The sequence below is a fragment of the Eleginops maclovinus genome, chromosome 6 (genome assembly GCF_036324505.1).
Source record: "Eleginops maclovinus isolate JMC-PN-2008 ecotype Puerto Natales chromosome 6, JC_Emac_rtc_rv5, whole genome shotgun sequence".
In the NCBI taxonomy this organism is placed as follows: domain Eukaryota; kingdom Metazoa; phylum Chordata; class Actinopteri; order Perciformes; family Eleginopidae; genus Eleginops; species Eleginops maclovinus.
In genome coordinates this window covers 18,046,391-18,062,489 of record NC_086354.1, presented here as the reverse complement: position 1 = coordinate 18,062,489, position 16,099 = coordinate 18,046,391, and the positions used below count along the sequence as shown (strand labels likewise).

The window sequence follows — 16,099 nt, the reverse complement described above, 5'->3', positions numbered from 1 at the left end:
ATGGCCTCCTCCTCATCAGTTGGAGATAATCAACTACAGAGGATAATCAGAGATCTGCATGGTAAATAACATGTTCACACTGACTCATTGAATACCATGACATTGCTTCATCTGTTTCTGACACTACATTTGCAGTAGTCATATGAATCTTGCTCCCAGGATTATTACAACATTTAGATATCAGGACATGTTTTTTGCTTTATAAACATCCATGACTGATGAAGGGATCAGAAAAAGTTCTGGGAGCAATAAAATGTGTGCATATTCTTAAGCATTGTTTCCACACGAGGAAGTCATTTGTTAATTGTTCATTTCTGTGTTAACACTGCTGTTACTCTCTTGTTTAGATGCTGTTTTAGAGTTGAGTAAGGAACACAACGACTGTGGTGAACCTGTAACTGATGACAGCGCCAACTTGCACAAGTTCTTCTATAAACTTGAATATCTGCTACAGGTATGGTATCATATACCACAAAAGTGTATTCAGGGTTTTACAAGATTATACAGCTTGTGTTTTTACCAGCACTGCTCATCGGAATCTAGACCAGTCGCTTGTACTTGGGGATGCAAACCTCTCAAAGGCTGAAAACATAAATCTAAAAACAGGTTGTCACATGATCAAAATAGAACTTTCGTAGATAGATAGAACATATTTCTTAGATTTGTTGTTGGGAAATCAGTCATCAGTGCATCTTTTCAAAATAACCTAAAACAACTTTTTACTTTTGAATTGTCCACATCTCAAATATGGACAATGGGTCGAGACTCATCATTTTCTTGCTACAAAAAGACATTTATAAAACAGATTGGGAATCAGTGCTCTAGTGATATGTAAAACTCTTTGGTTGTGACCCTTAACATAAAGCACTGAAAACGTGTGAGTGTTTAATTGTGTTTAATAAATGTGTTTAATATGTTAAAGATCATACCAGGTTCAGTATTTCAAAATATAATAAAATAAGCTACAATTTGTATTTATCTCATGACCGTTTGGAGAATTCTTGGCCCAAGATTTGCATCCAAAGCTCTAGAAAGACTGAGATGAAATGTGGAGGAAGATCCTAGGAATCTTATTTATCATAATTTTACCCGGCATTGTCAGACAGACCTGTTGCATCCGAATCAGAATACCTTTAATAGTCCCACAGAGGGGACATTTGCATTGTTACAGCAGAAAGAGCCACAGACAGCGTAATATTACACCAAGATACTCAAAAAATATATATACAAGAATCACACAATTGCAAAACTCACAAAAATATAAGTATAGCAGCCAGATATGTATTGCACAGTTATTAACACAACAGGGGGTGTTATAGTCAGTGATGTTATATGTGGGGGGGTCTACCGGGGGCCATGATGGTTATAGAGTCTGACCGCTGCAGGAAGGAAGGACCTGCGGTATCTCTCCGTGAGACACCGCAGGTGCAGCAGCCTGTCGCTGAAGGAGCTGCTCAGTGCAGACAGGGTGTCCTGGAGGGGGTGGGACACATTGTCCAGCAGGGAGGACAGCTTGGCTGCCATTCTCCTGTCTCCCACCACAATCCATATTGCTGATGACATTGTTTGGCGATGCCATGATGATGTGTCTTTGTTTCTCAGTTTGACCAGAAAGAGAAGACAACCTTTCTTGGTCAGAGAAAGGACTACTGGGATTACTTCTGCGACTGCCTGATTAAGATCAAGGGAGCTAACGATGGCATCCGTTTTGTTAAGTCTATCCCTGAGGTAATCCTCCTCTGCAACACAGAGAGACAACACACACACACACACACACACACTGTAACCCTCGCTGCCTCTGGCCTGCCATGTCGTGCAACATGCGCAGACACACAAATACACGGTAACGGTATAACCATGTAACTAATCCTCTAGTGAGTCGGACAAAGTAAACCTCAGAGCTGCTAATTCACTTGCTGCCTTACACCTTGTTCCTCTATCCTTCTTCTATCCTGGGAATTCACAGTGGTGAGCCTTCAAACTGAAATAACTGTAGTTGAATTAGTCCTAGATTGTATATGTCTTTATTTGTCTATTTAATGAGCTTAAAACAGTAATCTTAAGTTTAATTTACAAACAAATGTTTTATGCTTTAGTTTACGGGGTTACTGGCAAACAAAAGCCATGTTGTTCTCTGGAATGGAATCATACCATAGTCCACACATACATAATTATCAATATCAATTATTATTTACATGATTTATAAATTATTCTATGAAATATAAGACAAAATACCAATCAGAATTTCTTTAAGCACAAAGATGACCTTTACCCCTAATTGATTTTTCTGACCAACAGCCACAAACTATTTAATGACTATCATATATGGCCAATCCTCCCATTCTTAGAGGATAGAAAAAGCTAATCTACATTGTTTTTTGCTTGAAAATATGTCAACCTCACATCTTATGTTGTGCTAGTTGATGCTCATTCATTAGCCAAACCTATCTGTCGTTTAAGACTTTCTCAAAGATTAACGACTGTCGGTATTTTTTCTTAAAAAGTGACTTACTTTAGTCAATAGCAGCTGACAGCTAATTGGCAACCTTTCGTTCTCTTTCAGTATTTCTTTTACTTTTCTTCTTGTTCCTTGTCGGTCAGTCTGTGACGTAAATCAGTCTCCAGCTGGTGTCCTTCTGTCAGATCTCTGGGTCTGTTGTCTTACTTAAATCCCTCCATCTGCTAATGTATTGGAGAGTCTGGATGTGCTGACAGATATCGTACATATAATGTCCATGCAGTGATATGCAAACTCTTAGGACCAAAATACAGTTTTGCATTAGCCTTGAAATGGAATTAATTGATTTTTTAGTTAGTCAATCAACAGAAAACCAACCGTAATGATTGAATCTGAGTGATTTTTCCAGGCAAATAATCCCTACATTCTGTTTAATATTATTGTAAGACCAATTGTTTTGGATGTTTAACTCTTTGTTAGGGGAAAAAAACGGACATTTAAATATGTCATCCGTCTTTTCTGATGTTTTATAGACGTCATAGTTCATCAGCTAAGATTGAAACTAACATGCAGTATAATAAATCCTTTAAAATAATAATTCATGGCAAGATAATTGTCTTTTAATTTCACATTTAAATAGATTTTTCAGGAAGAGACACTTTTGAAATAATTTGACCTGCTTGATACTGACTAGACTTCAAAATAACAGATAATCTTCATTACCTTACACTGCAGTGAGGTAGTATCTGTCTGTGTGTGTGTGTGTGTACAAATCTGAGTAGTAAATCATGCTTAAGTGCTTATTTGTGTGTGTCATCAGTTGAAGACATCCTTGGGAAAGGAAGGGCCTTCATCCGCTACTCACTCGTCCACCAACGCCTTGCTGACACACTGCAGCAGTGTCTCATAAACCAGAAGATCACAAGGTCCGCAGAAAACTCACACATTCATACAGATATGTGTATTTAGTCGTTTTCCTTAAATTGTCATGTTTTCCATCACTGACGTTGATGTCCTGTTTTTTTCAAGAGTAAATCTCCCTTCCTGATTTATGTTCTGTTTCTGTTTTCTGAGGCAACACAACAACCAGGCCCTAACCATAGACACTTGCAGTTCTTCTCTCTCACTTCCTCAGCCTTTTATCAAAACCAATGTCAATTATATTTTAATGTCAATCTGTTTGCAATAGCTGATTGCATGACTGTGTTTCAGGTCAAGTCGGGTCATGTATCGCATGCTGTTAAGGCAAACCATCACACACATTGTGCAGAAACCTGAGACAACCTCTTACAATCTCAGTGCATGTTTTGTATTTAGAGGATTATTTCGACATTTCGGTGAACGCAATTATTCTCTTTCTTGCCAAAAGTTAAATGAGATGGTCACTCCTAATCTGATGTCTGTTTGTTGTAAATGTGACGCTACAGCCTGTTAGATGATCTCATCTTAAAGAGAGGAAACTTGTGATATGATAAATCTTTCCTTCTCTGAAAGGAAGCAAAAGAGCGCATTCTCAGAAATGTCCCCCAACTATTTTTAAAAGTATTCGTTGCAACCAGTTCCTCTTTATAACTCTATTTGTGATTATATTTGTCTGAATGCTCTTAAACAAAACATTTTTCTGGAACAGTCTCACAGTTTATAAGTAACGATAAAATCTGAAATAATCATTCATCTTTTCAGCGGAGAGAAAAGAGAGAAGCAAGCTTAAATCTACTTATTACAAGACTTTAATTTCAAATGTTTTCTACTCTAGTTTACACGCAGTCAGAATTTATTTTCTTTGTTTCAATACAAAACAAATGAGTGCCCTTGTTGTCAGAATTGAGATTTCTATATTGTTTTGTTTGTATTTTTCTCATGCAGTGACTGGTATTATGCCCGGAGTCCCTTCCTCAAGTCCCACCTCACTGCTGACATAATTAACCATCTTTATGAGCTCAACCAGATCCAGTTTGACGTGGCTGCCAGAGGATACGACCTTGATGCAGATTGGCCAACATTTGCAAGGTAACCAAAACCTACAAGTGTGTAGACGTTTACAACCCCCAGTTTCATCTTTTTGAAGAAAAACAACATTTTTTATTTGATAGTTGTTTTGATGAAAAAAAGAGACCCTTCATAAAGAAATGAAATCATAAATTCTTCCGTCTCAGAGTTGGAAATAATTAGTAAATTGATCTGAGACAGACCTTAGGTTAGGTTAGGTAGTGCAGCTAATGTACAATTTTGATGAAGCCATATTGGTTATTTCACAACTTGAAGTAACACTTAATTATCTGATCACTCTGCACAATCACTTTTTTTTTTTTTTTGCTTGAGTATGTGTAAATGTGTGAGGGGGAGCCAGTGGGTGCCGACAACGTGTAAGTGCTGATCGCTGCTCCTCACGTCAGCACCTTTGCCAAAAATGTTCACTTCTTTGTCATCAACACCTACAACACCATAAACTATGGTCTGAGATATTACCTGAATCAACACATGTAACACTCTTTAAAAACAAGACAAAAAGAGAATTACATTTGTGAATTAAGTAATATTTTGAAGCCTGTTGTACCACTATTCAACAACTCAGTTAACGCTTTTTTGTAAAAGAAAATGTCACCATAGAGCTTTCTACACATCTATCAAGTTCCCTTTTCTGAACAAGTTTGTGGTTGCTTTTTTTTTCAATCAGTTGGATGTCTTGTCTTACTCTTTCAAGGGTGTTAATGACCTCAATATTTGGTATGTCATTATGTTGAAGGCGAACATTAGGCACTGCCTCATCAGCTTTCCTCTGGAGGCCTCCCAGTCGCTGCTCCAGCATCAACAGTCTCATTAGCAGCTACTCACAGGTACTCAGAAACTTAATCACATGGACAATCCTTCAAAAATAAAGGTGTGAATGTGATTTGAAAGCTTTATTTTTATCCACTGACCAGGTGCAGGAGTATCTTCCAATCCATGACCTGAATCCCAGTCTCCTGGGTGAGCTTGATGAACTGGGGGAGCCCTCTTCATGCAGCATTGCAGATAACCTGCGCATTGAGCTCGACCAGTCCGAGCTCAGACAGCAGGAGCTGCTGGTCCAGGTTCAGGAGTTAGGAAAACAAGCTGATGACTTGAAAGGTGTGGTGAAAGACCTTCAAGGCCAGCTTTTGGCAACTCAGAAGACTGCTGGCCCCTCTGTATCTACAGAAGCCCAAAGTAACCAACATACAGATAATCAGGGCGAGGCAAATCACCTTCAAATCTGTAGGGAAGCGATAAACGGCGACCTTCAAAATAGACTCACAGCGGCTGAGAACAAAAATATGGAGCTTCTCACCAAGTTGGACGAATCGCTTAAAGAAAAGGGACAACAAACAGCTAGCTACTGCGACTCAGCCTGGAAAATCCAGGAACTCCTGGATAAACTCAAGGCAGCTGAGGAGGAGAGGTTGGAGGCGAAGAGAGAGGCGGAGGACAGAGTAAGGCACTCTGAGCGTCTGTCCCATGATCTAAAACTCAGGGAAGAAGAGATGAGGATCAGTGAGGAGAAGCTGGCTGAAGTAAAATCCGGAGCTCATTGCGAACGTGAGGAGGCGCTGGAACGGTTAGAGGAGCTCCAGACCGCAGTCGGTCGGATTCAGGGGGCACTGTGTTTGAAAGAGAAGGAAACGGGGAACTTGAGAGCACAGCTTCAGGACCTACAATCGTCACTAGAGTGGAGAGAAAGGAAGGCAGAGGACCTAAGGAAAAGACTGAATGAGGAGAGGGAGGAGGTAGAGCAGAGATGTAGCAGGAGTTACAGCCAGAATGACAGACTGGAGACCCAACTCCTGGATGTTAGGAAAACTCTGAAGAACAGAGAAAAAGAGCTCGCTGTTAGTTCAGAGAGAATCAAACATTTAGAAGAGCAGTTGGAGAAGCTGAATGTTGAGAAAGCGAGTCTGAGCTCTAGACTAGCTGATAATGAAACAGTTTCCTCTGAGAAACTTCAGGAGTACAAAACCCAATGCCACAATCTCATGGAAATAAATGCTAAGGTACTCCAAACTGTTAAGAAGAGCGAGGGGAGCATTACAGAGCTGACTGAGAACAGGGTAGCCTTGTTAGACCAGCTAGCTTGTTTGAGGGCTTCTGAAAAGCACTTAAAAGCCCGAGTTGAAGCGGCAAATTTGTGTGTGGAAGATCGGGAGAAGAAACTTTTAGATGAAAACCTGCATTGGGAAGAGATTGCCCAGAAGGTGCTCGTCCAGAAGGACATATCTGATGCTCAAATAAAGAATCTAGAGCATGATAACCAGGAGCTTCTTGAGCTCCAGTCCTCATTAAAGAAAAAGTTAGCGACAACTCAGCAGGATCTGGACTCACTCACTGCCAAAGCTGCAAAGTTGGACAAAAACCTCAATGTGTCCCAAAGAAGCCAAGGAGAGTTACTTGAAAAACTGAAAGACACTGAGGCTAAACTGAGAGAACGGACTGATGAATGTGGGCATCTGCAAGTGAGAGCCGAGGAGCTGGAGAGCAGGAGTGGGGAGCTGCACCATGAAAAAGGAGCCGCAGAGAGCAATGAAAAAATGCAGCGTCTTCACGAGAGGCATCAGACATCCTCAACGGAAAACAAAGATGCCCCGTACAGGCTGGTTATGGCTGAGGCTCAACTGGAGCTCAACCTGAGGGAGGTGCAGCGGCTCCAGGAAGAGGTGGTGAAGCTCAGGGCTCAGCACCTGGCAGGAACCGAGGAGAAGATGAAGGTGCAGGCTCTGCAGGAAGTGACCGAGTCCTCCAGAGAGGACCTCCGCATCTTAGCAGAACAACTGAAAGCCCAGGTAGAGGAGCTCAACCGCCGGCATGTGGATGAGATTCTCCGTTCGAGGGAACGAGAGGAGGCTCTTGTTCGGGAGCGTGACGGTGAAGCTCAGGCTCGAGCCGGCCTTGCTGCAGAGGTGACAGCCTCCAGAGAAGAGCTCAATAAACTGAAGCTGCAGTATGAAGCCTTGTGTCTGGAAAACAGCGAATCTAAGGAGGCGCTCCACAGGGCCAACACAGAAACAGCTGAGCTCGGCATCCATGTGTGCATGCTCACTGCTGAGAACGAGGAGGCTCGTCTGCGCTGGGAGGGCCTGTCAACGAAGCTGCAGGAGCTGGACGAGGAGGCGTCCCAGGAGGCGGAGAGGCTGAATACCTGCATGGAGCAGCTGAGTCAGGAGAACCAGCGGCTCCTGGATCAGCTCCATAACGAGAAAGGCCCGTCGGCAATCAAGCAGGAGGAGCTGAGCAAGGCTCAGCAGGAAGCCGAGGCTGTGCAGGCGACGAGCCAGGAGGAGATCCAGGCGCTCCGCTTCCAGCTCAGCAGCCAAACCATGAGCCACGACGGCCGGATCCAGGTCAGACTCACAGAGCCCAGATACAGAACTGTAGCGTGCTTCCATGTGTAAACTGTTACCTAGCTACAATGTGCTCTCTCCTCTATGCTGATTTTATAAACTTCATGTAGGCTTAACCAGAAACATTTCACTCAGAATTAGAGAATGATTTACAGTACCCTCAAGTACTACACATATAAAGAGGAAAGTTATCTGATTACAAATGTGAATGTTTATATACTGCTTAACTGGTTTTCTCTCATTTCTGTTGGGTCTTTTTAAACAAAAATTGCTAAGTGATCAGTTGATGAGTTTGTGGTATGTTTTTTTTTTCATGCAGAATGTAAAGCAAGAGTTACAGGAAGTGAAATCACAGATGACGACCGAACAAGAGAAAGTAGTCGACTTGGAGAACAAATACAAACAGCTAGAGGTGGGATGATGGACTTATTCTGGGCCCTGTACAATCACTAAATCAGTCCAAGGATGTTTAAAATCATGTTAGTGAAAGTGCAAGGAAATAAAACATGCAGTATCATGCCTCTGACAATATTCATATATTAGCTGCTCTTTGTATTTGTGTGTCTAGGCATGATAAATGAGATTACTGTTGTGTATATCTGAAACTGAAGTAAGCATAACATTATGGTCACAAGCATAATTCACAAAGAACCAGAAATAATGCTGTGCTTTGCTGTACTGAATGCAGGCTGAGAATCAGAGATATTGCCAACAGATTGAGGAGAAAAACACCCAGATGGCCGATTCTGTAAATCTCATCCGGCAGAAAGAAGACGAGATAATCCATCTGAAAGAGAATTTATCAAGGTGAGACACTGCATTCACAACCACACATTCTGGATTGAGTTAAAGCTCTGTGAAAAATGTTTTTTAATCTTGTGTTTTTTAATCAGAATGTTCATTTTTCACATAGCGGGTGTCTTGTTCTTTAAATAACAAGTCTAAAAATAACAATTGAATGGACACCTGAGAGTCCTCCTTTAATCAGACTGGGTTTTTTTCATGCAGTTCTCAGGATAGTCTTGCAGCGGCTCAGCAGACCTGTCAGGAGATGAGTGAAAGTCTACGGAGAGCCACACGGGACAAACAGAGCTTTGATCTTAAGACGGCAGCTGAACTCGATGATCTTTACCGCACCAAAATCAATTTGGAAGAAAGGCTTGTTGAACTCATCAGGTAAAAACACACAGATTTACTCTGATCTAACTTTCCATACCATGTTTTCTTAGGGTTAAAGATTCAACATGAGTCATGATGTCTAGATTATATCCTAAGGCCTTTTTTGGTATGTGTTATACCCCCGCATTATAACGGGTGATTTTACTGCATTTACTAATATGCCGAATGGTGCTTTCTGCAGGGAGAAGGATGTTCTGTGGCAGAAGTCGGATGCCCTGGAGTTTGAGCAAAAAATGCGCGATGAGGAGACGGAGAGAGACGTCAACTTCTGTCTGGGCTGTCACACCCAGTTCAGCTGGTGGCTCCGCAAGCACACCTGCAGGTCAGATAGGCCTCTATATGATAAACAAATATACTATTTATAATATACAATATATCGCCAGGTAAATAATCAATGTGGCTTCTTTTAAGTCTTGAAAATATGTTTTTCTCGATTTGCTAAAACATTATTGTAGTTTTAAAAACATTAGGAGCAATTAATACATTTCACAACAACTCAATACCTCAAAGCTGTCACTGGCTTAAAAATGTGACTAATCTTCAAAAGTAAATACATTAAGTCAGTGCATTGATGCCACTGAAGTTACTTTTTTTTTGTGATTGTTTCCTTGGTCAAATGTCACAGGAACTGAAGTCCAGTGACATTTATTTTCTGACTTCCACTTCCTGTTTACATTAACCAAGTGTCATTTGTTGGTTGAGTCAAATAAAGCAAAGCAGATTGAAAGGAATGCATTAGGAATGTATAATAATGCTGATTGCTGCTTCATATTGAGAAAGCTTTGTGTCTTTATAAAAGTCATGATTTACACTAAAGTTAATGAATTAAACATGTGCGTTCGTCCGGTTTTAACAGCTGCTTTAAACTATTTGTATGTCAGCTTTGACACAATGTTGATGAACAAATTTGAGAGTTGAACATTCGAGAAGCAGTTTTATTGCTATCTATGACTTGCACTACTTGATCATCAGGATCAGGATATCATTTTTTTAAAGAAGATATAAATAAACACACTACCTCAGTTTAAGCCTTTTATTGCCTTAGCCAATGCTAAACTGTGCTCGACTTCTCAACTTTAAAATAACCTTCTGCTTCTTAGAAATGTTTTTAGAAAAGCAGCGTAATGCACGTTTATCAGAGGCAAATTCTTGACAAAAATATCGAGGGACTGTGTTACATCTTACATGCACAAAAGAGCCTTACTTGCATACTCAATCCTCAATTCCAGTTTAATAACCCACAATCAAAAACTAATAAGCAATTCTGACTCTATCTCAGACTGTGTGGGCGTCCCTTCTGCTACTACTGCTGCAGCAACACAGTGAGCACGCAGCAGGGCGGCCACAAGGAGCGCTGCTGCATCGACTGCTACAACAATCACACCGCAGTGGTGGAGCGCCACCCTCAGGAGGAGGTGACTCACAGCACGCCGGGGACACCTTTCCATCGCTTGCTGCAGGCTGGGAGAGCTGTGACGGGTGCTTCAGGTACCAAAACACACACTGTAATATATTGTGTGAAATGCTGAGGTATTTTCACCCTTTGGATCAGGGTGTTTTAGCAAAGGCATTGTATGAAATGCAATAATGACCATAGCTGATGTTTATTTTCCAGGAGAAAATGAAGGTGAAAAGGCGGATGATGGTGTTTTCGACATCATCACAGAGGAGGAGGTGAGCGGGGTCTATGATAGTGACACCCTCTCTTTTGCCACCGCCTGCTCTCCTGAACACGGACAGCAGGGGGCAGCACAACTGTAAGTATTTTACCTACATTCACACACTCAGGAAAGATCGAGACAGTTGAAGTAAACCACAACATAAAATAGAAATACCAACCACAGAAACCAGATTTTCTCTTGACGTGCCACCTTCATAATATCAGTTCAGTGTACTCATGTCATCACTCAGATAACAAGACATGTTTGCTGCTGTGAAATTAAACTCATGACTATTCATGAAAAATGATTGAAAATGAATTATTCCTAATTGAGTTGCATCTTGGATTCAGCTTTAACAGTTACATTGCCTTTTTAAAAGTGACATAGATTAGATAGATTGACATTTACTCTACAGCCGTTCTTCATGTGTGTATTTCTGCTCCCTGTCTGTATCTCGCACACAGAAGATTGACAATAAATTTGACTTATGTACATATGTGTATTGTAAGCCATTTCCCACAGATGGCCTACACTGTAAATGTTTCGTTATTCACTTTTGTTTTACCTTAAAGGTAAAATGAAAATAGTTCTAATCAAATTGATAAAATCGTGTGTATAAATGTAAAATATCCTACACTTTTTTTAGAAACAGCAGTGCCAGTGCAGGAGACCTCACATCAGAAGATAATGATGACCTCAATGCGTCGGTACAAGATGCAGAGATCTGCCTGCTGAAGTCTGGAGACCTCACGTGAGTTATGCAGTGAAAGTTACACTGGGAAAAACTCTTGAGTTGCGCTTTTAGAGGAAGTTTCGCATGAATTCTTCTCTAAAAATGTGTACTTCATCCCAAAAGAGGAAGTGAAACTGACCCATGTGTGGCATGGGCAGCTTCCCTATATTTTACTCTGTACTTGTCATGGGACTGCTGTTTCACTTCGATTATAATTTGGATGTTTGTTTAAGGAGTCTTGAAAATGCTTCTCTGACTCTGCAGGGTGTTGTTGAATCCATCCCCAAAACATAATGTGAACTTTTAGTTTGTAAATCTGTTAGTAGGTCTCTTGGGGTAATATTGCATGCAATCAAATATTTAGAAGGCTTTAAGTGGCTCCAAAGTACACAAAAACAAATAAATGAATAGCAGTTGGGTCGAAAACCTCACATTTAAAAATAATCTCTCTCTGTGGAGCTGAAAAGAAGTAGGTTGTGCGTAATGTAGGCACCATGTTTACATGGAGATAAAATTACAATATCTCTAGTTCAGCTACTTCCACATGTTACTCACATACACTGTGTATGTATGTATATATAAACCACTATAGGACAATGTTATGAACTTTCCTTGATCCTGTTTTATTCCCTCTGCTGTAGGCTCTCCATCCCCTTCACAGTGGATGACATCTCAGGGTTTGGGGAAAGCTCCAGAGAGCTCTTTATAAAGTCCAGCTGTTACAGCACCATCCCCATCACCATGAGCGGGCCTGGGCCGACTGTCTGCTGGACGTTCACCTCCGAACCCAAGAGCATCTCCTTCAGCGTGGTCTACAGGGAGAGCACTGAGACTACACTGGAGCAGGCCAAGGTGAGACACTTCATCAATAAAGGGAACATTCATACACATTTCCTCCTCTTAAAGCCTTAACAAAACACCTGTGAAAGGCAGTACTTGCAGGAGAGTTTGAAGTATTGCTTGTTTCAATATCTATTCACCATCCATCATATTCAATTGATGAATAATCTATGGAATATTATTGTACACCTCAACCCAAGGCTATTCTGTGGCCTGTGTGCAACGTTTAGTTTATCTTGAGGTAAATGTTAAGTTTCTTGTGCATGCAGAAAAGTAGTATTTGTACTATTTCCACTGTGTTGATTTAACTTCAGCTGCAGAAGCAAAGCCCCCAAGCGAGTAGAAAATGCTGTTTAACTCTGCAGCAAAAAGAAAGAATGGTCAGGAGAGAAGAGTCCCGAATAAAGCCTAACAGTCCCTACCTGACCAACAACCTACAAATATTTGATAAGCAGATTCTGTACTGGATTCAGATTCAATAAAGTGCTTGTCATTCACTCACCCTTACAGATATTTACCTATAAATGCAGACATATATTTCTCTGCTTTAGTTCTAAAGGTCAAACAAGATCTCTATCCTTTGCTCTCCACAGGTCTTGATCCCTCTGACTCGCTGTAGCTCCCACAAAGAGACAATCCAGGGGGAGCTGAAAGTCAGGAACGCTGGGGAATACACACTCATCTTTGACAACTCTTTCTCAAGGTCAGTCTCTTTGGGTTGTAATTCAGCTTCTCTTTGTTTCATGCAAGGGCTTTGTGTGTGTTTAAATGCCAGTTAACTCTTAAGCCAAGACTAATTGTTTTAGATCTGTCTTTCCTCTTTAACTCAAGGTTTATCTCAAAGAAAGTCCTGTATCAGCTGAGTCTGGACAAGTCTGTGGTCTACGATGGAACTGACCTCCTCTGAACGTGACAGGAAGGGAGCGGCAGGTGTGAAACTCACGTTTTTGGGACACTTTGGGTGTTGAAACTCATGCGTATCATTTCAAAGCACTGGGTCGGAGTCTACTGCCGTTAAACAACTTCAACTAAAGGTTACGAAAAAAAAATAAAAAGCTTCTCAGCTAGCGACTTCATCAACAGGTGATCATCAGATGGATTCTGATTATAAGAGGCTTAACAATGTTACACTATTGAATGTAAGCATGCACTACCTATTATAAAAGCCGGACGTTGTAGTTTAAATGTGGCATTAAGGGTATCAAACTTCACTCCTTGATCACTGGAGGATTGTTACATTTCTCAATGTGAAAGTTGGTTTCTCAGCACCTACACATGTAGCTCTTGTAGGCAACTATTTTTACTGCGTCATGCAGAAGTAAAGCTAATTTTCTTTTAAGTACAAGGTGAAATTGTTTGATAAATCACGGTTTGTTCCTATTGTAAGACTATTGAAATGTGATTGTGTTGTCTGCACAGTGAGAAAAGCGTGGGTGATAGGGTTAAAATCCCCTTCCACAGTATTACCATCATGATGTAATACATTTCCCAGAAAATACATTGATACAATATTTCTGGATGGACAGAAATGTCTATTTTGGCTTGTTTGAAAAGATTATAAAATAAATACTAGCCATGAATCATATCCTGCTTATCACAATGGCCTAATACACCTAGAGATATCAAAGGGAGGACTTCCACATTATGAATGGTTTACCAAAAACCTATTGTAATGTTGTTAACCCTTTAAGAGACATGACTGAAAACAGTTTTGAAAAGAGTTAGGTTTGAAAAAAACTCTGGATTGGTCCTTTACTGAATACGTTGACTTGAGAACGGTTACTGCTGCACTGTATGTATTTCATATAACTATATCTGTCAACCACTGTGTTGATATCATGCTGCTGTAGAATCATTGGTGGAGAAGCTATCTGTAAAGCGTGCACTGTCATCTGTTTCTAAGCCCATTCTCATTTCAGCCAGTACAGAATCTTCATAACTGTTGCCTTTTTAGCTGTCAGAAATTAAATGGATATATTGTGTTGCAATCATGAAAGCAGAAGACAAGGAAGCAGGACTTTTACTAAGGCAGCACTACAGCCAAATGATTCGGTTTCAATTGTCTCTGGAAAACGAGCTTTAATTCAGGGCAATTTCCGATTATTGCCGTTTATGAGTTCAATGCATGCAAACACTGTGCCCATATTTCTCAGATTTAAACCTGCACCGGTAAAAAAGGGTGCACATATTTAAAACAAATATTTAAAATGTACGTTTTTAGTTTTGACAAACCGTGAGGATTTTGCATTAAACTTAGTAAAGATTTGACCTACAAATACATTTTCTAATGACAGAAATAAAAGCCTTTAGATGAAAACAAACATATTTAAAATGATAAACAATCGTGTTTATTTATAGAGTGCTTTTCTAGATGAGAGAGATGTTTGTTCTTCAGTATAGCTGTTAGCTGTTGCTGTGTGATGTTAATACAGTTTTGCAGTGTCAAACAGAATCTCAGCATGCAGCCTTCAAATAATGCCAGTCCAAAAATCACTTTTGTACTTCTCTTAATGGACGTTTATTTGAAGGCTTTAATGCTGACATTTTGACTTTATTTTTCAACTGTGTCTTCACTCTGGTCATTTGATTCAACTGACTTGAATATACTGAAACATTGCTTTGTTGTTCAACAGAGAATTTACACATTCACAAATGTCTTCCACTATTTTAAAACCATTGTGTAATTTATATTTTGAACCTATCATATAAGAAAAGTGATATATTGCCAAATATATTTTGGGTACATATTTGTCTCTTTTATTGTTTTTGATTTGGAGTTTCTGTTTCAAGACATTGCAAAGTGACTGCTGTGTGATGCACTTTTGGAAGGGCTTTTCGTTGTTCTGAATCCCATGAGCCCTTGTGCCAGTTATTGAATGTTGTGGTTTTTTTTTTCATTTGAGTGTAGTGAGTGTGTGATTGTAGAAGTTTACTGCTGGATTTGTCAGAGGGAAGCTTTCACTCTGCAACTCAACCTGTAAATGACTGTTGACAAATGTGTTATTGAGATGTTGTTTACATACTAAAGATTTATAATAGAGTGGATTTAAGATTGCAGACAAATAAAAAAGTATTGTGTGATACTTCAGAGTGCTAATTAACTAATCTGCAAGACATCATAGTGGGTGATCATTTTTGCCTCACCGCTAACGTGTTGATTCACAAAACACTTAATTTAGTACAAACATTCGTGTATGAATTTGTATATCTGGGGTTATCCTTTCACTTTTCATCTAGTACCATCGTCAGGTATTGTAATGTGTGCAAAATACTTGCAAAACTAATGACAGCCCTACCTTAGCTGTACTTTTTGTATAGCGCTAATTAGCTAACAACATTAGCATACCAGAGTCTTCATTGTTGGCATGCTGATGTTACTTAGCACTTGGCTGAAAGCACTGGTGTGTCTTAATTGCTGTGTGTAGAACGGGAGATATCACAGTTACGAGTTTTTGATTAAATAGCGTTTACATACGTGTCGTAACTAAGACAGCTTTTTCTGAACGCTCTGATACGACACGGCAAAATACGGTAAATGCCTGCAGTGAGTTTCTTCTCAAAAGTAACACTGCTTTTCCCCTGTGAATGACCTGATAGCGCCTATTCACTTACACTATTAACATTACTGCCAGCAAAAAGCTTGCTTTCCTGACTGGTGGTTCGGTCATAACAACAAATAAACCATTTTGGCAATCAATGTGTTCAGTGTTTTTGATTTTGGGTGTGTTTGACTTAAGTGATTTTGACTGACAGTGAATGTTAGTATTGGCAGTGTTGGTAGAAGTACACAAATCAAAGTTATTATTAGAAAGTAGCATTAGCGTACACAAGAAAATATAGTTTAGTTGCCTTTCTCCTTGCATTAACGTTTACA

General features: G+C 40.1%; 1 protein-coding gene across 1 annotated transcript; it reads left to right on the top strand.

Annotated features, from left to right (window-relative positions):
- LOC134866028 (FYVE and coiled-coil domain-containing protein 1-like) lies at positions 1-15,311 on the top strand. The gene is made up of 18 exons (XM_063885922.1): positions 1-61; positions 348-454; positions 1,603-1,699; positions 1,900-1,968; positions 3,279-3,384; positions 4,325-4,468; positions 5,205-5,295; positions 5,383-7,812; positions 8,132-8,224; positions 8,501-8,619; positions 8,821-8,988; positions 9,173-9,313; positions 10,271-10,479; positions 10,607-10,748; positions 11,299-11,403; positions 12,027-12,237; positions 12,819-12,928; positions 13,057-15,311. The coding sequence occupies exons 1-18, from the start codon at positions 1-3 to the stop codon at positions 13,130-13,132; spliced, it is 4,479 nt and encodes a 1,492-aa protein (XP_063741992.1). The 3' UTR covers positions 13,133-15,311.
- Positions 15,312-16,099: the final 788 nt, after the last annotated feature.

Excerpts from the sequence above, each read along its gene's own strand:
- LOC134866028 (XM_063885922.1), top strand. The coding sequence starts at position 1 with ATGGCCTCCTCCTCATCAGTTGGAGATAATCAACTACAGAGGATAATC. Across the intron at positions 4,469-5,204 it reads GATTGGCCAACATTTGCAAG|GCGAACATTAGGCACTGCCT; the intron begins GTAACCAAAACC and ends ATTATGTTGAAG. Across the intron at positions 10,749-11,298 it reads CAGCAGGGGGCAGCACAACT|AAACAGCAGTGCCAGTGCAG; the intron begins GTAAGTATTTTA and ends CACTTTTTTTAG.